General features: G+C 37.7%; 1 protein-coding gene across 1 annotated transcript in view; it reads right to left on the reverse strand.

Annotated features, from left to right (window-relative positions):
• Window positions 1–710: 710 nt before the first annotated feature.
• The window catches only part of TUFM (Tu translation elongation factor, mitochondrial), a 37,936-nt gene continuing 16,637 nt past the window's right edge, over window positions 711–22,009 (reverse strand). The window contains exons 3-11 of the mRNA XM_053695304.1: window positions 16,186–16,345; window positions 13,412–13,578; window positions 13,086–13,190; window positions 11,312–11,476; window positions 9,885–10,017; window positions 9,698–9,802; window positions 9,430–9,581; window positions 7,718–7,837; window positions 711–1,071 (exon numbers count right to left, since the gene is read on the reverse strand). Coding sequence (XP_053551279.1) covers window positions 898–1,071; window positions 7,718–7,837; window positions 9,430–9,581; window positions 9,698–9,802; window positions 9,885–10,017; window positions 11,312–11,476; window positions 13,086–13,190; window positions 13,412–13,578; window positions 16,186–16,345 — 1,281 coding nt within the window. The 3' untranslated portion in view covers window positions 711–897. The remainder of the gene's footprint in view (window positions 1,072–7,717; window positions 7,838–9,429; window positions 9,582–9,697; window positions 9,803–9,884; window positions 10,018–11,311; window positions 11,477–13,085; window positions 13,191–13,411; window positions 13,579–16,185; window positions 16,346–22,009) is intronic.

Raw genomic sequence — 22,009 nt, forward strand, 5'->3', positions numbered from 1 at the left:
GTAAACGGATTGGTACAGAGCAAAGGATACCCACAGAGTGGGTTTGGAAAACAATAAAATTTGCAGACAAGATTTCTGATATACGGTAGAGATATGTTAATAAAATGCTATTGATAAAAAGCGTATTTGGGGTAGTTAGTTAGTAACAGGCATAGAAAATATTTACTTACAGTGGCCCTTTAAGGGTTTAAAAATAATAAACTCTTGATTGAAGAATCTTTTACTAACACCTTACTTTACCTCTTCCTATCACTAACGTAGGCAAAGAGAATGACTGGTGTGGGAGGGAAGGGAGAAGCTATTTAACAGCTCTGCTGTGGTGCTCTTTGCCTCCTCCTGCTGATCAAGAGGTGAATATCCCATTAGTAATAGACTCATCGTGTCTTAAAAAAAGAAAGCTGTATAGGCTATATAAATAGATCTACAAAACATAATGTCCCTTTAAGCTATCCAAAACACACATTAATTGCATAATTTAACAATTTGATTCAATGATAATTTGTGCAACAAACTTTATAAAAATAAATAAAAATAAAACAAATGAATTTTAGCTCAATATTGAATTATATTTTAACTGGGTGGTCATTAAAATCAGGTGGTTGATGTGCCCATTAAATAGGTCCTGGGAGAAATACTCAAGTTTCTGTATTTTTTAAATTTCTAATTAGACTGAAAGCAAATGAATGAAATAAACACTCAGAACACTCCTCTTACAAACAGTATTTATTATAGACTAATTGCCAGAGCTTGGATTTGGGAAAGGGAATATTTTACAGTGGTAAGAGGGGGAGAGGATAGGGTGACGGGGCAGGTTGCCATAAGTGCTGCTCCTGGCTGTTTCTCCGTTATTTTGTCCAATAGAACCAACCACCCCCCAAAAGTTCGGTATTGTGAGATTCAGCTCCCCCAGTTTGTCTCATCTTCCGGTTTCATCTGCAGAATATCTGTGACCAGACCTGTACCTATAGTCTTGTTCCCATCACGCAAAGTGAATCGCTGACCAATTTCTAAAACCATAGGCTGTCGCAGGGTCAGGGTGAGGGCGGAGTCTTCTCCAGGCATCACCATTTCCTAAAAACAAATAGGAGCTTTATTTATAATGGCATTCACTAACCACACCAATGGAAATTAAAGAAATAAGTGAGGGGGGGGGGGGGAAAACCTACGTAATTTTTTAACAAAAGCAAATTTTCCGAACTTCAAAAAGGGACATTACTACAACTCGCTAGGAGGTCAAAAAGCAAAATCTGCAACCTAAGTTTTAAAAATGCAGCAACTGTCTAAACCAGCTATTAGTTTTGCATTATTTGCAGGCTTCTGGATTTTCTTTTTGGTCTCCTAGGTAACATGGGACACGCATGACTTTTACACAAATGCAATGGGTGTTTGATGTCCTGCAGACTTCTCAAGGATAACCCTGCTACATATCTGTCCCTAATTGGCTTTAGCAGATAACTGCAAAACAAATTACTTTATACTAGGTATGTGCAAAATTCATCATTCGGATATTCATTATTCAAAAAAATTCAAAATATAGCATTCGGTTATTTTCAGTGCCGGATATATTAGTGTTACAGTGCAACACACATCTATCTTTACAAACCCAAACTGAAAATAGCTAAATGCGGCCATAATTGGAATTTGTTTAACAAAACGAATATCCAAATAATGAATTTTGCAGATACCTACTTTATATTAGAATAACGACTGTGCCTAGCCTTGAGTTCTGAAAAAGCAAGCCTGGATTTACTACAAATAAGGTGGATGAAGATTATACCATAAAAAAACTGCTAATTTGTTTAGAACAGAAATGTGATTACAGTGTGTTTACTGTCCCTTTAACAACCCACAATTATAACAAATCTTTAGGACTGACAGACCTTAAAGGGACAGTATACAGTATAGAGGTATCTGAGGTTTACTCAAAAAAAAACTGCTGAATTAGAATTTTAAAAGTGGGCGGGGTCGTGGACTCTACATGCCCGGAAAGACAGACATTTATCAGGTAAGCATAAATGTTGCTTTCTTTCCTATGGCATGGAGAATCTACAACGTCATTCCAATTACTAGTGGGAACCAATACCCAAGCTAGAGGACAGGGAATGAACAGGGAGGGAGAACAAGGCAGGAGGACCTAAACAAAAAGGCACCACCGCTTGAAGAACCTTTCTCCCAAAAGAGGCCTCAGCCGAGGCAAAATAATTAAATTTGCAGAATTTGGAAAAAGTATGCAAAGAGGACCATGTTCCTGCCTTGCAAATCTGTTCCACAGAAGCTTTATTGTTGAAAGCCCAAGATCAGGAGACAGCCCTAGTGGAATGAGCCATAAATCTCTCAGGAGGCTGCTGTCCAGCAGTCTCATAAGCAAAATGAATCATACATCTTAACCGGAGGGAGAGAGTAGTAGAAGTGGCCTTCTGACCATTATGCTTTCCAGAGAAAACAACAAACAGGGCAGAGGATTGCTGAAAATCTTTAGTAGCTTGTAGGTAAAGAGCATGCACAACATCTAATTTATGCAAAAGACGTTCCTTATAAGAAGGAAGAACAATTTCCTGATTAATAATTCGACCCAACACCACCTTAGGGAGAAACCCTAATTTAGTACGAAGGACCACCTTATCTGCATGAAAAATAAGATACGGGGAATCACACTGCAGAGCTGAAAGCTCAGAAACTCTGCGAGCGGAAGAAATAGCGAAGAAAAACAAAACCTTTCAAGATAATTTTATATCGGGTCAAACTGAGCAATCTCCAAGCAGTCAGCTTCAGAGAATCTAGATTTGGATGAAGGAATGGACCCTGTATTAGAAGGTCCTTCCTCAGAGGTAACCTCCAAAGTGGAAGAGATGACATCTGTACCAAAACCGCAAACCAGATCCTGCAAGGCCATGCAGAAGCTATTAGAATTACAGATGATAGTTTGATACGTGCAATGACTTGTGGAAGGAGAGAAAGAGAGAAAGAGAGAGAGAGAGAGAGAGAGAGAGAGAGAGAGATCCAAGGAACCCGAAGAGCGTCTATCAAAGCAGCCTGAGGATCTCTAGAAGGTGGAAAAGTACCTCGGAAGCTTGGCGTTTTGACGAGATGCGATCAGATCCAACTCCGGAAACCACCACCTGAGTTATCATTGAGAATTCTTCCGGATGGAGAGCCCACTCCCCAGGATGAAGTCTGTCTGCTTAAAAAATCCGCCTCCCAGTTGTCCACTCCTGGAATGTGGATGGCAGATAAGACAGTTGTGAGCTTTCACCCACTGCAGAATGTGAGTCACCTCCTTCATGGCTAAGGAACTTAGAGTTCCTCCCTGGTGGTTTAAGTAAGCCGACTGGAGGGGATGTTGTCCGACTGGAATCTGATAAACTAGACTAAAGACAATTGAGGCCAAGCTGACAAGGCATTGAAGATTGTTCTCAACGCCAAGATGTTTATAGGAAGAGAAGAGTCCTCCGAGTCCACAGGCCCTGAGCTTTAAGAGAGCCCCAAACTGCTCCCCAGTCTAACAGGCTGGCGTTCGTAGTCACAATCACCCAGGAAGGTCTCAGGAAGTAAGTGTCCCGATACAGATGTTCCGGTTAAATCCACCACAAGAGAGTCTCTTGTTAAGGGATCCAGATTTATCCTCTGCGATAAGACTGAGCATGCAAAGTTGCAGAGGTCACAGATGGAACCGAGCAAAAAGGAATGATGTCCATGGAAGCAACCATCAGACCAATCACCTTCATGCATTGAGCCACTGATGAACAAATAGACTGAAGAGAAAGGCAAGAAGCAATACGTTTGGATTTTCCGACATCTGTAAAGAAAATCTTCATGGATAGGGAATCTATGATTGTTCCTAGGAAACGCACTCTAGTGGCTGGAACTAGAGAACTCTTTACCAAATTCACTTTCCACCCGTGGAAAAAAAACCCAAAAAAAAACACATCTCTGTATGAGATTTTGCTAGATAAAGAGGACGCCTGAACCAAGATGTCATCTAGATAAGGCTCACTGCAATTTCCTGGAATTTGACCACAGCCAATAGAGCACCCAGAACCTTTGTGAATATTCTGGAAACCGTGGCTGGACCAAGCAGAAGTGCAACAAACTGGAAATGCTTGTCCAGTAAAGCAAATCTCAGAAACTGGATGATGATCCCTGTAAATGGGAACATGAAGGTAAGCGCCCTTTAGGTCTATGGTCGGTATGAACTAACCCTCCTGAACAAATGGAAGAATGGAACAAATATAGTTTCCATCTTGAAGGACGGAATCCTGAGAAATTTGATTAGGCATTTTAAGTCTAGGATGGGAAGGAAAGCTCCCTCCTTTCTGAGAATCACAAAGAGATTTGAATAGAATCCTTGATCCTGTTCCCCTAGAGGAACTGAAACAATAACTACCAGGGAGGAAAGGTCCTTTACGCAGTTTAAGAAGGCCTCCCTCTTTACCTAGTTTGTGGACAGGAGAAATCTGCCCCTTGGAGGGCAAGATTTGAATCCTGTTTTGTAACCCTGGGATACTATGTTCACAGCTCACAAAAAGGTTTGAGTAACAACCTTGACTCTGTTCCATCTTGGGAATCGGAACAATCACCCCTAGAGAAGATAGGACCTTTACAAAGTTTAAGAAGGCCTCTCTTCACCTGGATAGGAGATCATTTTGACAGGAAAAATCTGCCTCTGGAAGGGCAAGATTTGGATCCTATACTGAAACCCTGGGAGACTACTTCCACTACCCATGGGTCTTGGACAACTCGAATCCAAGCCTGTTGAACAAAGGAAAGTCCGCCCCCTACCCGATTCGCGAACCGGATCAGGGGTGAATTCTTCGTACTGAATTAGACTCAGCGGAAGGCTTCTTGGATTGCTTGCCCTAGTTCCAAGGATGGCTCCACCAGAACTAGGCCTGCTCAGATTTAAAAGAAAGGATTCTGTCTTCTCTCCCTCCTTGATAAATAAACGTACGTCAAGACTAAAGCCACCCAGAGGACACCATTGAGGACTGGAAACAGACACAGCAATGCCTAGGGACAATCCTGAGACCTCTGCTGCTGAACCTATCTCAGCTTGATGCTCTGAGAGTAGAGAATTTTATTGAAGTAAACAAAGAAAAAACTGAGAAAGATACTAAAAATCATAGAAAAATAAACAAAAAAAACATATGGTAAAAGTCCCCCTCATACATAAAAGGAATAATACATATGGGGGAAAAAAACCTCCATATGAAAGAGATTAATACCTGGAATCTTTGTAGACGACAGGGAAAACAATATAAAAGAAATTAAAATTTTATGGGACTAGGGTAGCCAGAATCTTTCATGCTACCAACAGCATGATAGTCTAAAATGAAGAGACTCATATGCATATGAATACACATAAAATAAGTATAAATTAAAATGAGACTGATCATATACATAAAAACTGCCACAAGATGGCAGGAACTGCCTTGAAATGTCATGATAAAAAACGCATTGTATCATTTCGTTTTAAAAAAATACAAATGCAGCGAAAATAAATACTGACAAAATGGTCCCATTTCCTAATAGACTTCAATAACTTGTATAAACATAAAAGACTTAAAAGGGACACTGAACCCAATTTTTTTCTTGTGTGATTCAGATAGAGCATGCAATTTTAAGCAACTTTATAATTTACTCCTGGTATCAAATTTTCTTTGTTCTCTTGCTATCTTTATTTGAAAAGGGCATCTAAGTTTCTTTTTTTTGGTTCAGAACTCTGGACAGCACTTTTTATTGGTGGATGAATTTATCCACCAATCACCAAGAACAACCCAGGTTGTTCACCAAAAATGGGCCGGCATCTAAACTTACATTCTTGCATTTCAAATAAAGATACCAAGAGAATGAAGAAAATTTGATGATAGGAGTAAATTAGAAAGTTGCTTAAAATGCCATGCTCTATCTGAATCACGAAAGAAAACATTTGGGTTTAGTGTCCCTTTAAGTCTCTGCGAACAAATCAGCTTAAAAGACCACTAAGATAAAGCGACCTATTTAACAAAGCATTATAAATCTCCACACTAAGAGACCTGGCATAAGAAATTGGGAAAGCACTTCTGATCCTCACGCAGAAAAAACAGATATGGCGCTAACATGAGCAAAAAAGGGCAATAACTCCACACATGCATAAGAGAGTGATATATAGATATACATAGAAACGATCAGCCTACTTAAATAAAACGTGCGGTTGTCGCTAAATATTTTAAAGTGGAGAGATAAAAACCGCCGTCCCAGGAGAGTGAATCTAATTATGGATTAAAAAAAAAAAAACTTCACTAGAAGTTATATAGCCTGAGGCCAAATTCCACCTCCCTGATTGCCCACCCTCACTGGAGGGTACCCAGCATATAAATAAAAATTCCCTCACCCCTATTATGCCTAGACCGCTAGCCATGGTGACAGATACAGCACTCACTGTTTGAAGTCTTCACTCTTCTCATTGACTCTTAGGTTTGACAGAATCAGCTGTTCTCTGCCAGGGACCTGTAGAGAAAGAAAGGAGTAACCAATCCTGGCTTTCTGTCAAGGGGTAGCAATAATGTTAGAAACAAAGCAAAGACTACCTTGCCGCTTTCTAACTGCTAAAAGCCACCACTACTCTTACTAAAGAGATTGACATGGACACAGCATAACCCCAATCCTTGCTTGCAGAGAAAGTACCCATAAAAGGATTAAATATCTTCAGGCACCATCTTCACACATCCTGCATTGACAGAGGCAAAGAGAATGACTGGGGATTATGGGTAAGGGAACTTACACTTAACAGCTTTGCTGGGGTGCTCTTTGCCTCTTCCAGCTGGCCAGGAGTTGAATATCCTACTAGTAATTGGAATGTCGTGGACTCTCCATGCCATAGGATAGAAAACTTACTTAGTTTAGCTCTGTTAAAAAGGAAGCTAGAACACCCACTTTAAGTGGAAAATAACTGACCCTCCCCCTTCCTTTGCATATGAAAAGACTCTTTACACAAACAGGAGCAAGCTGGAGTAGGTATACCTCTGTGTTCTAAAATTTGGGGGCTTGGTTGGGAGTCTGAAAATCAGAGCAATGTTATTTAAAAATAAGCAAAACTATACATTAAAAAAAAAAAAAAAAAACTGTATGGGCTATATAAATGGATCATCTACAAAACATTTACGCAAAGAAAAATAGAGTATGATTTCCCTTTAAAGTCTACTTTATTTAATTACATGTTGTGTCTTAAGTGGAAAAGGTGGAATAGTTCAATATCCACTGGAAATTAATAATCCAGCCAAAAGCTTCTATACCATTATCCTATCCCCCCCCCCCAACTCCTCGTAGTTTTACCCCCTGTGCTTCTCTTCTATGTAACCATCTCACTACTGCCCCATTGTCCATGAAAGAATATATAGTTTGCTAAAGAATTGCACATATGCAGTTTCTTTATAGATTTATATTTTAACCACATTATATTTATATTATATATGGTTTATAAATGGTTTCTGAATGTTTTACCAGCGCTGGGAGTGAAACTATTCTAGTTCATGTAACAGGACTACCCTGAATATGTGAATTTGAATTTTTGACAACATTTGCTAAAATTATTTTTTATTGTAAGGATTTTCGGACTTCAGATAACCCATATTTTTATGTAAATGTATTTATTGTCTTAAACATTTTTAATGCAATGGAAAGTATGGGACATCAGGGCCCAGTTAAAAGAGAATGGGACACAAAACAAAAAAACACAAACCTTATTAGCAGGAAGGGTGACCCGACAGGACATGTCCCATGTCAGGGAGAACATGACAGGCAGGAAGTTACTAACAAACGGCTTATGCCGCCCTCCTTCCTCCTTACTGAGGATGTACACCTGTAAAGCAGAGAATTAAATGTCACAACATTGAACACTACTAGAGGACACACAACTGGAAAATCATAGGGACTGTTACATTTAAGGGACAGTATACCCTTATTTTTCTTCCAAGTAGTTAAAGAGGAGGAATATACTTGCAGCTCTTTCCCTACATATAGAGAGGATCGTCCTACACACTTAGGGCTAGATTTATCAAAGGCTAGGCAAACTGTATGTGCTTCGCCTGTAACTGCGCCCCCAGCTCGCCTCCGGAGAAGCGCACATGTGCGCCTGAATTTATAAAAAAAAAATAGACGTAACTTTGCACAGGTGAGCTGGGGGCGTAATAATGATAAATTTCGCCTGTCGGAAAAAGCATTTACTTCCTATTTATCAAAGTACATCCCTATAAATATTTACGCCACCTTGCTTTGATTATTAAAAAAAGCATTTTTAGGTAACTATTTAGCTTATATTTATATTCTATAATGTTTCTGTGCCGTTTTTGCCATATGTTGATAATTTACGATTGGAAAAATATATCTATTTATAGATATATATAAAACTGTTGGTACCCATATGCGCCTGTGGAAGCACAAATTTCTGGCAATAACAGCCTCTTCTAGGCACTGAGCCTTTGAACAATTAGTTGAAAGAAGAAAGTACTGCATCACAAGATGTAAAAGCATGTATTATAACAGTGATCGCCTCAGTCAGTATGGCAAAATATACAAACTCGCAATTGAAGCCGAAATTTCAGTTCCCTATCGGTGCACAGCAATGATAAATAAACTGGGTGTATTTGTAGGTCGGGCTGTTAAATTACGCCTATTACTAATGCATATTGTTGTACTCGGGAGCGCGCCCGTGTGCCTAGGTGAATGCAAGCGGAGTGCAAAGAAGTTTCTTTCATATTTGCACAATTATAGGCGCAGAGTGCTTTGATGACTATCGGTTCGTATGCGCTATTTTGGATGGAATTAAAGGAGAATGGCTTTGATAAATCTACCCCTAAGTAGTAGCTAGAGTTTAGTTTACACTCCCTAACTAGTGTTTACAGACAGCCCTCCTGCTGGAGCATCTGTGCATGTAATGTGCTTTGTGTAAAGTGACAGTGAGAGAGGATGCCGATATACACAGAAGCGGCTAATCTCAGCAGCTTATTTTCACTTCTGTCAATTCTAACTCTGCAGGAATTCCACTTCCCCCTCCCGGTTACCACAGCATTTAATTAGGTTGTGCAGAGACCAGAGGAGAACTTTGGTAACCAGGATGGGGAAGGGAAGTGGAATTCCTGCAGAGTTAGAACGGACAGAAGTGAAAATAAGCTGCTGAGATTAGCTGCTTCTGTGTATATCGGCATCCTCTCTCACTGTCACTTTGCACAAAGCACATTACATACACAGATCGCTCCAGCAGGAGGGTTGTCTGTAAACACTAGTTAGGGAGTGTGAACAAAACTCTAGCTTAGTGTGTAGGACGATCGTCTCTATATGCTGGGAAAGAACTGCAAGTATATTCCTAAATTGTAACTACTTAGAAGCAAAATAAGTAATGCATGTAAATTGCAAATCCCTTTTACACAAGTTGTAGATCTCACTGGCAGATACCTGAGCTTGGATCTTCTGGTGGGGTTGGATGGACCCAGTCTTGCACATAACCATCCCACGGCGCACATCCTCTCTCTTTAAGCCCCTTATCAACGCACCCAGGTTATCTCCAGCCTCTGCACGGTCCAAGTTTTGGTGGAACATCTCAATACCTTGGGAGAAGGTGTAAAGCCTTTTTAAAAATATATTGAAGTTCTGGAGAGTGGTTCATGAGGACAGAGTGAGACAAAAACAGTAAACTGCTTATCAAGAAAGGAAAAGGTCATACCTGTAACCACAGATTTGATGTATTTGTTCCGGCCAACAAACTCACATTCATCACCTTTCTTAACCACCCCTCTCTCCAAGGTTCCCGTTACTACTGTCCCCCTGCCTGTGTAACACAAAATAGGCCATATCAGGATGGGAAATAGGAAGCTGAATTTTACCAAAGAGGTATATAAGAGGAGCTTTACCTGGAATTGAGTAGACGGCCTCAACGGGCAATAAGAAGGGCTTTTCCAGCTCTCGAGGAGGGACAGGAATATAAGTGTCCACAGCATCTAGAAGCTTCATGATGGAATTCAGCCCAATGTCAGGCTTCTTATTCTGCAAAATACCAATTTAACAATTAGGTATGGGCTAAAATCTGTCCTCAAGCTCTGAACACCAAGGCCAACTTATCTCAAGCACTCTAATCACAATGCTAGCTCAGCCCAAATGTCAGACAAAAACCCAGCCTCACCAAGGTGTGAAACCAGAAGCCCCCTTCCAAACTAGACACCTCCAAGCACACCACTAAAAAGTCACTAAGCTAAGAGCAAGGTCCCGAGCCAGGCATTGAAAGGGACATTATACACTAGATGTTTCATTGCATAAATATTTTGTAAATCATCCATTTATATAGCCCATTTGGGAGTGTTATGTAACAATGTATAGTTTTGTATATATATATATATTTTTTTTTTAATAACATTGTGCTGATTTTCAGACTCTTAACCAAGCCCCAATGTTTTAGATGTATACTGATGTCTACAGATTCCTGCGGCTCATGTTTGCGTAATGTGTGTGTGTGTGTGCGTGCAGTTTCACAACCACTTTCACAGGGTATCACAACCTAACCTAATCAACAGTGCTAAACTGGGAGTAAGTTTTAAAAGGTTTTATACTGTATTTTTAGATCAGTATCTGTGCATATTCATCTTTATAGAAGTGTCTATTACATGCAGTTATATGGAAATTAGTGTATACTGTCTATAAACTGCCCCTTTCAAAAGAAAAGGACAAACTCCACATGACCCTGTATCTGAACTTACAGCAAGTTAAATTATGGAATAACCAAACCTACTGTTAAAAGGGACATGAAAATCAAAAGACTTTCACGGTTGAAATACAGCATGCAATTTTTAAGGACCATTAAACAGAGTTGAAGAACAATCAAATGCCTAAATAATAAGAGAAAAAGCACTTGGTTTGAATTTCAAACGAGTAGTAGATTTTTTTTAACTTGACAAATTTCAGTTAGTTCCATTTTCCTTCCCGCTGCATCATGTGACTGCCATCAGCCAATCACAAAATGCATGTGTGAATTCTTCCACATGCTCAGTATGAGCTGGTGCCTCAGAGTGAGTGTGTGTGTGTGTGTGTGTGTGTGTGTGTATATATATATATTATTTTGATAATGGAAGTGAATTTGAAAGTTATTTAAAATTGTGTGCTCTATCAGAATCATGAAAGTTTAATTTTGAATTTAGTATTCCTTAAAGAGAATTAAATTTACTTGTATCACCATATTTACTGCTTTTTATTTGTGTTTTTTTTTTAAAGAAAGAACTGTTTAAAAAAAAAAATAATAAAAAAAAAAAAAAAAGTTGGACAAGCTACTGGCAATTTTGAAACATACCTCGAGTGCACACAGAGCGGATCCTGTGATAACCGGCGTGTTCTCCCCGTCGTATCCAAATTCTGTCAGCAGCTCTCGCACTTCCAGCTCTACCAAATCCAACATCTCCTTGTCATCCACAGCGTCAGCTTTGTTAATGAACACAACAATGTGCTTCACACCGATCTATGGCAACGGGGGGGGGAACGTTTTCATTAATACTGCTCCGTACAGAATTGAATAAACTTTTGAACAGTGAACTTGATGTATAGTATGAAGTTAATGACAATACAGATGGCACAAAGTATAACATTTAATAGAATTACAATCTTCAGCAGAATCGCTGTGTCTGCTGCACTCTTTTGGGAACAAAATGAAGATCAAAAACACAAGTCAAAATTTTTTTTATACAGATTGCAAACATTCACAATTGCACATTGGGATTACAAAAGAATTGTAGGCAAAATAAATAATTTAACGTTTGTTAGCACAATTTAGCTTATGAGTAGTTCAGGGATTTTACACCTCATTTTCAGTATAATAAATATTTCCCCGCTAGATACAACCCCTAAAGCCATTATATCACTGTGGGAGCATAATCATATTTGGGAGTTACAAACGTCTGTAATCACACAAGTGACTAGGCAATCTTTGCTATATATTGAAAGGCGGAATATCAGCGTCATAATTACTGTTTGCACCAAGCACTAACATATCTTGAGATTTTCTACCGTGAGGCATCTTTTTCCTCTTAGCTGAATACACTAGTCTAGTGGGGGACATATATTTAGATTGTTTTGATCACCCCATTTTTACACTGACCTAAGTAACTGCACCTTGTTCCCTGGTGTGATTATATCCAGGCTAAAACTCGATGATACAGCCCATATTTCTGTAGTTGTTTTTAATGTACCCATTTTTAATTATAACCAAAAAAGTTTAATTTTTTAACAAATTTTGTTGTTGACGTATACCACCCTATAAAATTACACGTCTCAAGTGGGATTTGAGTGCTACATGTGTATTCTTTTTTTGCAACTATCTTTTAGTTGCTTGTGTAAAATTGTATGTTAATACACAGCACCTTTGGGCTACCGTACCTATGTATAAGGCCAACTTGAGATAATTCTAGGCCCATCCCCTATATAACCATATAACAGTAGTGCATCACTCTCTCTCTGTAATAGTTCAGGGATACACCACTTGAACCGTCTGGTGGAATTTATGTTCTTGTTCTCCATTGTTGTGGGCAATTATGGGCACAGGTGCATCAGCTTGCCCTCTAAGCAATCACTGTGTAAAATGTTGCAAGTCAATAACCATAAGTAGCAAAAAGGAAGAATATATTTAGTTCAATCAGAGAAACCAAGTTAGTTAGGGTAATTATTTCATATGCAAAGTTATATCATCACTTACATAAAACAAACTTTTCTAGAAGATATACTAAATTGGTATTATATATATATATATATATATATATATATATATATATATATATATATCTCAAAAAGCAAATGGTCTTTGCAATGTAATAGCAAGTGGGTGAGAAGAGGTATCCTAATGAAGTATACTCAGTGAATTTAATAATTTAATATTGCAGCAAACAAGTTGTTAAATTAACATACCAGCTAAGTGTGAACACTACATTTTATTACCAGACTTCACAAATGTCTTGTAATTTAAGTCACGCCCATTTAAGATTCATTAAAAGAAAATATAATTGCTGATATATTTCATAAAAATATTGTTGCACAGAGGAATACTGTACTTTTTTCCGGGCGCAGTGGGCACTCACCTGTTTGGCAAGCAGAAGGTGTTCCCTTGTCTGTGGCATCTGTCCATCAGTAGCTGCTACCACCAGGATACAGCCGTCCATCTGAGATGTGCCTGTGATCATGTTCTGTAAACACACAATAACTAATCATATTGTACCAATACCCCTGGAATCTTCCAAGCACTTAGCTCAGTTGGGGGGGGGGGGGGGGGGGGGTTGTAGAACAGGTATAGCTCTGCAAGACACATTAATTACATCAAATGCAACTTAAATTGCACAAATCTGTTAAAATGAAAATCCTAATCCGTCAGCCATAAAGAGGGACTGTAAAGTAAGAGCTCACTCACCTTCACATAGTCAGCATGTCCTGGGCAGTCTGTGTGCGCATAGTGCCTGTTTGCTGTGGTATACTCCACATGTGATGCGTTTATGGTGATTCCCCTGGCCTTCTCCTCAGGGGCGTTGTCAATTTCCTCATACTTCTTAAACTTTGCTCCACCAGCTTCTGCTAATACTGAAAAGAAACAATGCACAAATTAATCTTCAGATGCTGGTTGCATTCCTTTAATGTGATCAGAATAGCAGTTAAATGGGACATAAGGTAAAAATAAAAATCTTTTGTTAGAGCTTTTTATTTTCCCTACGTTTAAAGGGACATTAAGCACTAAATAAATACAAGACAGAATGATGTATTTAAAGCAAATATTAGCTTAAAGCGCCATAAAACATGTTGAGATCTGTGCATATCCTGAAAGGGCCAATTAAAGTGATGGTAAATCCTAGCGTTTATCAAACGTTAGGATTTACCAATGGAACAAATAAAGGGGACTTTCAGTACTTACTGGGTCGCAAACTTGTGTGGTGTGAGTGGTGTGCGTTTGTTGTACGAGAGTGTGTGTGGTGAAGGCCACGCCCACATTTTACGGACGCTGGGATTCCACAGACGCACAGCTTTCTAGCTGGCTTGTGAAAAGACTGTTGCGGTCTGATGTGAGTTAGCGGCCCTTGCTTTCTGAGGATTGCACTACTTTACTGATCTATTGGACCTTGGAAGAAGGGACAGTTGGAGCAGCCAGAGACTTTCCAAGGATTGCCGACCGAGACAGGTATTTGGCAGCGTTCAGCGCAGCGGTTACTGCTTATTCACGAAAAGAAAGGATCTGTGGTAGAAAGGATTTGGACTGTGTCTGCACATAGACAGTTTACTGCAGTCGTCCCTCTATTTGATGTGTTTTTGATATATCTCATAACATTGAGGTTAAAGAGTGTGAAATTTTAAAAACGTGTGTAATTAAAAAGTGTTTTTAATACTACACTGAGATCAGTCCCTTGCGCTTCTGTTCTCCTTTTCTTCTGTGTGTGGTGAGTGTTTTATTACCTTTTACAACACTCTAAAAGTTTGACTTCAATCAGGAATAAAGTATGCACACATTTTAGTCACATTGCTAAAAATTGCAGATATCTTGTTGTATATTACCCCAGAGGCAGATTTTTTTTTTCCACTTTCTGCGATGAGATTTTTTTTCAGTGAAAATTTTTCTGCAGACCATTTTTAAATACAATTCAATTTTAAATTAGGAAGTTACACTAAAGCACCAGTTAAATTGCAATATGTTGGTTAACTAAAGAATAAAAACATTTTTAACGTTTGACAATATAGTGCAGTAGTTGAAAATTGCATTGTAAATTAGCTGCAGATAAACTAAATTATAAAATGTCTCTTGAATAAATGTGTTTCCTTTTCTTTAGGTCTAACATAGAAATGTAGTAATAAAAAGGTGCAATGCTCAAAAGAACGTCTTACATTCAGAACAAACAACTTTGCAGACTGGGAAAGGCTAGCGGAGTGTTTGAACAAAGCCAGTTAATAATCAATGCACTGCTGCTTTACAGTGCTACTGCATATTTGTCTGTTAACTTCAAACAGTACTTTTCTCTTGATGCACTGGAACATTTAAACAGTGCAACCAGAACACAGCTCTGTTTGAAGAGTAGAGCTGCAAAGTCAAAGCGCTAACAGTGCCTGCATGTGTCCTGTTCTTTCTACAGACATGCTGCATTTTCTGCGATGACATCTCAGATCACTGTATGTTCTGCCTTGGGGTATATTACTTCTGAAATTTTCTGAAAAAGCTTAAAGGGACAATCAAGTCCAAAAAAAAAAACTTTCATGATTGGGTATGTCAGTTTAAACAACTTTCCAATTTACTTTTATCACCAATTTTGCTTTGTTCTCTTGGTATTCTTAGTTGAAAGCTAAAAACTTAGGAGGTTCAAAGGCTAATTTCTTAGACCTTGAAGGCTGCCTCTAATCTAAATGCTTTTTGACAGTTTTTCACCACTAGAGGGGATTAGTTCATGTGTTTCATATAGATAACATTGAGCTCATACACGTGAATTTACAGAGGCGTGAGCACTGATTGGCTAAAATTCAAGTCTGTCAAAAGAACTGAAATAAGGGGCAGTCTGCAGAAGTTTAGATACAAGGTAATCATAGAGGTAAAAATTGTATTAATATAACTGTGCTAGTTATGCAAAGCTGGGGAATGGGTAATTAACGGATTATCTATCTTTTAAAATAAATTCTGGTGTTGACTGTCCCTTTAAAAATAGTGTTGCGAAAGTATGAGGGATCATGGCACTAGGTCTTGGGGAATAAAGTTATAAGAAACCTGCAAGAAAAATTCTATGTTTCATGTCCCTTTAACGTCGTTTTAATCTATGGGATATTTTGAACAAACTAGAAATGCCTAGAATGGGCTCAAGGCAGGTCCAATAACCCAAGACATATAAACGTCAAAACAAAGCCAAACTAGAAAGAGATGCATCATGGGAATAACTATCATACCACAAACTATCAGAAATTTCAAAATGATGTAATCGCACGTGTCTTATGTCCAGTTCGATAAACGGATTGACTCATAATAAAGAAAAGTAATTTTAAGGCAAGTCTTTTTGTGGAAATAATTCTCAGAATGACGAGCAATAATAAGGTCTTCTGCAGTGTCCAGTTTACTTATAAAGATAGCTCTATTAGACGCAAGCTCATGCGTAACAAAATATGTTGTGAAGACAATGGATTGTTGCAGATTTCACACGCTAGGCACATCAGCACACTTACTCTTAGTAATGGCAGCTGTTAGCGTGGTCTTGCCGTGGTCTACGTGACCAATGGTGCCGATGTTTACGTGAGGTTTGTCCCTCACATATGTTTTCTTTGCATCTGCAGCGTAGCCCCTGAGCAGGAGAGGACAGAAGCGAGCTGTAGGGTTTGGCCATTTCTGAAATTAAAAAAAAAAAACAGAAAAATAAAAATTTATTTTCATCATTTATATTTAGAGTTCCAAAACATTATCCCATATAATCTATTTCTAGATTTAAAAACAACAAACACCAATGTAGTCTGTAGCCCTAGATTACAGGTGCATTATACATTTTTGCAATAGGTTAAAGGGACAAAAAAAACTTTTTTTTCCTTTCATGATTTAGAGCAAACAATTTTAAACAACTTTCCAATTTACTTCTATTATCTAATTTGCTTTATTTTCTTTGTTTCCTTTGTTGAAGGAGCAGCAATGCACTACGGGGAGCTAGCTAAAAACCAATAGCAAGAGGCATATATGTGCTGCCACCAATCAGCAGCTTCTGAGTATACCTAGGTATACTTTAAATTACAGAAATAAATTAGAAAGTTATTTCAAATTTAATGCTCTCTGAATCTTGAAAAGATTTGGGTTATATATCCGTTTAACATTAGGTCAGTGATTTTTTTTTTAATGCATGAACATCTTTGCTGCAATTGTTTTTCAGACAGACAGACTACAGCCATTATGTGCTTTATTAGGAGAGGACAATCCACTCGTTACCGGTTACCACAGTCATTATGTTAGCAAAACATTGCTTTGCAGTTCTTAACTAATCATCCACATTGAAGCAAACTGTGTATATATATATATATATATATATATATATATATATATATATATATATATATATATATATATGAAGCAAACTGTGTGTGTATATATATATATATATGAAGCAAACTGTGTGTGTGTATATATATATATATATATATATATATATATATATATATGAAGCAAACTGTGTGTGTGTGTATATATATATATATATATATATATATATATATATATATATATATATATATATATATATATATGAAGCAAACTGTGTGTATATATATATATATATATATATATATATATGAATCAAACTGTGTGTGTATATATATATATATATATATATATATATGAAGCAAACTGTGTGTGTATATATATATATATATATATATATATATATGAAGCAAACTGTGTGTGTGTATATATATATATATGAAGCAAACTGTGTGTGTATATATATATATATATATATATATATATATATATATATATATATATATATATATATATAAAGCAAACTGTGTGTGTGTGTATATATATATATATATATATATATATATATATATATATATATATATATATATATGAAGCAAACTGTGTGTGTGTATATATATATATATATATATATATATATATATATATATATATATATATATATATATATATATAGCAAACTGTGTGTGTATATATATATATATATATATATATATATATATATGAAGCAAACTGTGTGTGTATATATATATATATATATATATATATATATATATATATATATATGAAGCAAACTGTGTGTGTATATATATATATATATGAAGCAAACTGTGTGTGTATATAACATAATTTATGTAAGAACTTACCTGATAAATTCATTTCTTTCATATTAGCAAGAGTCCATGAGCTAGTGACGTATGGGATATACATTCGTACCAGGAGGGGCAAAGTTTCCCAAACCTTAAAATGCCTATAAATACACCCCTCACCACACCCACAATTCAGTTTAACGAATAGCCAAGAAGTGGGGTGATAAGAAAAAAGTGCGAAAGCATATAAAATAAGGAATTGGAATAATTGTGCTTTATACAAAAAAATCATAACCACCACAAAAAAAGGGCGGGCCTCATGGACTCTTGCTAATATGAAAGAAATGAATTTATCAGGTAAGTTCTTACATAAATTATGTTTTCTTTCATGTAATTAGCAAGAGTCCATGAGCTAGTGACGTATGGGATAATGACTACCCAAGATGTGGATCTTTCCACACAAGAGTCACTAGAGAGGGAGGGATAAATAAAGACAGCCAATTCCTGCTGAAAATAATCCACACCCAAAATAAAGTTTAATGAAAAACATAAGCAGAAGATTCAAACTGAAAATGCTGCCTGAAGTACTTTTCTACCAAAAACTGCTTCAGAAGAAGAAAATACAACAAAATGGTAGAATTTGGTAAAAGTATGCAAAGAGGACCAAGTTGCCGCTTTGCAAATCTGATCAACCGAAGCTTCATTCCTAAACGCCCAGGAAGTAGAAACTGACCTAGTAGAATGAGCTGTAATCCTATGAGGCGGAGTCTTACCCGACTCAACATAGGCAAGATGAATTAAAGATTTCAACCAAGATGCCAAAGAAATGGCAGAAGTTTTCTGGCCTTTCTAAAACCGGAAAAGATAACAAATAAACTTGAAGTCTTTCGGAAAGACTTAGTAGCTTCAACATAATATTTCAAAGCTCTAATAACATCCAAAGAATGCAACGATTTCTCCTTAGAATTCTTAGGATTAAGACATAATGAAGGAACCACAATGTCTCTACTAATGTTGTTGGAATTCACAACTTAGGTAAAAATTCAAAAGAAGTTCGCAACACCGCCTTATCCTGATGAAAAATCAGAAAAGGAGACTCACAAGAAAGAGCAGATAATTCAGAAACTCTTCTGGCAGAAGAGATGGCCAAAAGGAACAAAACTTTCCAAGAAAGTAATTTAATATCCAATGAATGCATAGGTTCAAAAGGAGGAGCTTGAAGAACCCCCAGAACCAAATTCAAACTCCAAGGAGGAGAAATTGACTTAATGACAGGCTTTATACGAACCAAAGCTTGTACAAAACAATGAATATCAGGAAGAATAGCAATCTGTCTGTGAAAAAGAACAGAAAGAGCAGAGATTTGACCTTTCAAGGAACTTGCGGACAAACCCTTATCTAAACCATCCTGAAGAAACTGTAATATTCTCGGTATTCTAAAAGAATGCCAAGAAAAATGATGAGAAAGACACCAAGAAATATAAGTCTTCCAGACTCTATAATATATCTCTCTGGATACAGATTTACGAGCCTGTAACATAGTATTAATCACAGAGTCAGAGAAACCTCTTTGACCAAGAATCAAGCGTTCAATCTCCATACCTTTAAATTTAAGGATTTGAGATCCTGATGGAATAAAGGACCTTGAGACAAAAGGTCTGGTCTTAACGGAAGAGTCCACGGTTGGCAAGAGGCCATCCGGACAAGATCCGCATACCAAAACCTGTGAGGCCATGCCGGAGCTACCAGCAGAACAAACGAGCATTCCTTCAGAATCTTGGAGATTACTCTTGGAAGAAGAACTAGAGGCGGAAAGATATAGGCAGGATGATACTCCTAAGGAAGTGATAATGCATCCACTGCCTCCGCCTGAGGATCCCGGGATCTGGACAGATACCTGGGAAGTTTCTTGTTTAGATGAGAAGCTATCAGATCTATTTCTGGAAGTTCCCACATTTGAACAATCTGAAGAAATACCTCTGGGTGAAGAGACCATTCGCCCGGATGCAACGTTCGGCGACTGAGATAATCCGCTTTCCAATTGTCCATACCTGGGATATGAACCGCAGAGATAAGACAGGAGCTGGATTCCGCCCAAACCAAAATTCGAGATACTTCTTTCATAGCCAGAGGACTGTGAGTCCCTCCTTGATGATTGATGTATGCCACAGTTGTGACATTGTCTATCTGAAAACAAATGAACAACTCTCTCTTGAGAAGAGGCCAAGACTGAAGAGCTCTGAAAATTGCACGGAGTTCCAAAATATTGATCGGAAATCTCACCTCCTGAGATTCCCAAACCCCTTGTGCCGTCAGATACCCCCACACAGCTCCCCAACCTGTAAGACTTGCATCTGTTGAGATTATAGTCCAGGTCGGAAGAACAAAGAAGCCCCCTGAACTAAACGATGGTGATCTGTCCACCATGTCAGAGTGTGTTGTAAAATCGGTTTAAAGATATTAATTGAGATATCTTTGAGTAATCCCTGCACCATTGGTTCAGCATACAGAGCTGAAGAGGTCGCATGTGAAAACGAGCAAAGGAGATCGCATCTGATGCGGCAGTCCTAAGACCCAACATTTCCATGCATAAGGCTACCAAAGGGAATGATTGTGACTGAAGGTTTTGACAAGCTGATATCAATGTTAAACTTCTCTTGTCTGACAAGGACAGAGTCATAGACACTGAATTTATCTAGAAACCGAAAAAGGTTACCCTTGTCTGAGGAATCAATGAACTGAATGGTAAATTGATCCTCCAACCATGAATTTGAAGAAACAACACAAGTCGATTCGTATGAGATTCTTCGAAAATGAGAAGACTGAGCAAGTACCAAAATATCAAAACCCTATTCTCTGATTACAGAAAAAAGGGGCACCGAGAACCTTTGAAAAAAATTCTTGGAACTGAGGCTAGGCCAAACGGTAGAGCCACAAAACTGGTAATGCTTGTCTAAAAAGAATCTCAGACACTAAAAGTGATCTGGATGAATCGGAATATGCAGATACACATCCTGTAAATCTATTGTAGACATATAATGCCCTTGCTAAACAAAAGGCAGGATAGTCCTACAATAACCATCTTGAATGTTGGTATCCTAACATAACGATTCAATAATGACAGATCCGGAACTGGTCTGAAAGAATTGACCTTCTTTGGTACAAATGAAGAGATAAAATAAAACCCCAGCCCCTGTTCCAGAACTGGAACTGGCATAAATACTCCAGCCAACTCTAGATCTGAAACACATTACAGAAATGCTGAGCCTTTGCTGTGTTAACTGGGACACGGAAAAGAAAAGAATCTCTTAGCAGGAGGCCTTAACTTGAAGCCAATTCTGTACCTTTCTGAAACAATGTTTCTGAAACCAGAGATTAAGAACGGAATTGTTCCAAATTTCTTTGAAGAAAACGTAATCTGCCCCATACCAGCTGAGCTGGAATAAGGGCCGCACCTTCATAGGTACTTAGGAGCTGGCTATAGGTTTCTATAAGGCTTGGATATATTCCAAACTGGAAATAGTTTCCAAACTGATACCGCTCCTGAGGATGAAGGATCAGGCTTTTGTTCCTTGTGAGGAAAGGAACTAAAATGATTATTTACCCTGGAAAGAAAGGGAAAGCAAAGATGACTTAGAAGACATGTCAGCATTCCAAGTTTAATCCATAAAGCTTTTCTAGCTAAAATAGCTAGAAACATATACCTGACATCAACTCTAATGATATCAAAAGATGGTATCACCAATAAAATTATTAGCATGTTATAGAATAATAATAATGCTATAAAATTATGATCTGTTACTTGTTGCGCTAAAGCTTCTAATAAAAAAGTTGAAGCTGCAGCAACATCCGCTAAAAATATAGCAGGTCTAAGAAGATTACCTGAACATAAGTAAGCTTTTCTTAGAAAGGATTCAATTTTCCTATCTAAAGGATCCTTAAATGAAGTACTATCTGCCGTAGGAATAGTAGTACATTAGCAGGAGTAGAGACAGCCCCATAACCTTAGGGATTTTTGTCTCAAAAAACTCTAATCTGTCAGATGGCACAGGATATAATTTGCTTAAACGTCTAGAAGGAGTAAATAAATTACCCAAATTATTCCATTCCCTGGAAATTACTTCAGAAATAGCATCAGGGAGATAAAACACTTCTGGAATAACTACAGGAGATTTAAAAACCTTATTTAAACGTTTACATTTAGAATCAAGAGGACCAGAAT

The sequence above is a fragment of the Bombina bombina genome, chromosome 11 (assembly GCF_027579735.1).
Source record: "Bombina bombina isolate aBomBom1 chromosome 11, aBomBom1.pri, whole genome shotgun sequence".
Classification (NCBI taxonomy): domain Eukaryota; kingdom Metazoa; phylum Chordata; class Amphibia; order Anura; family Bombinatoridae; genus Bombina; species Bombina bombina.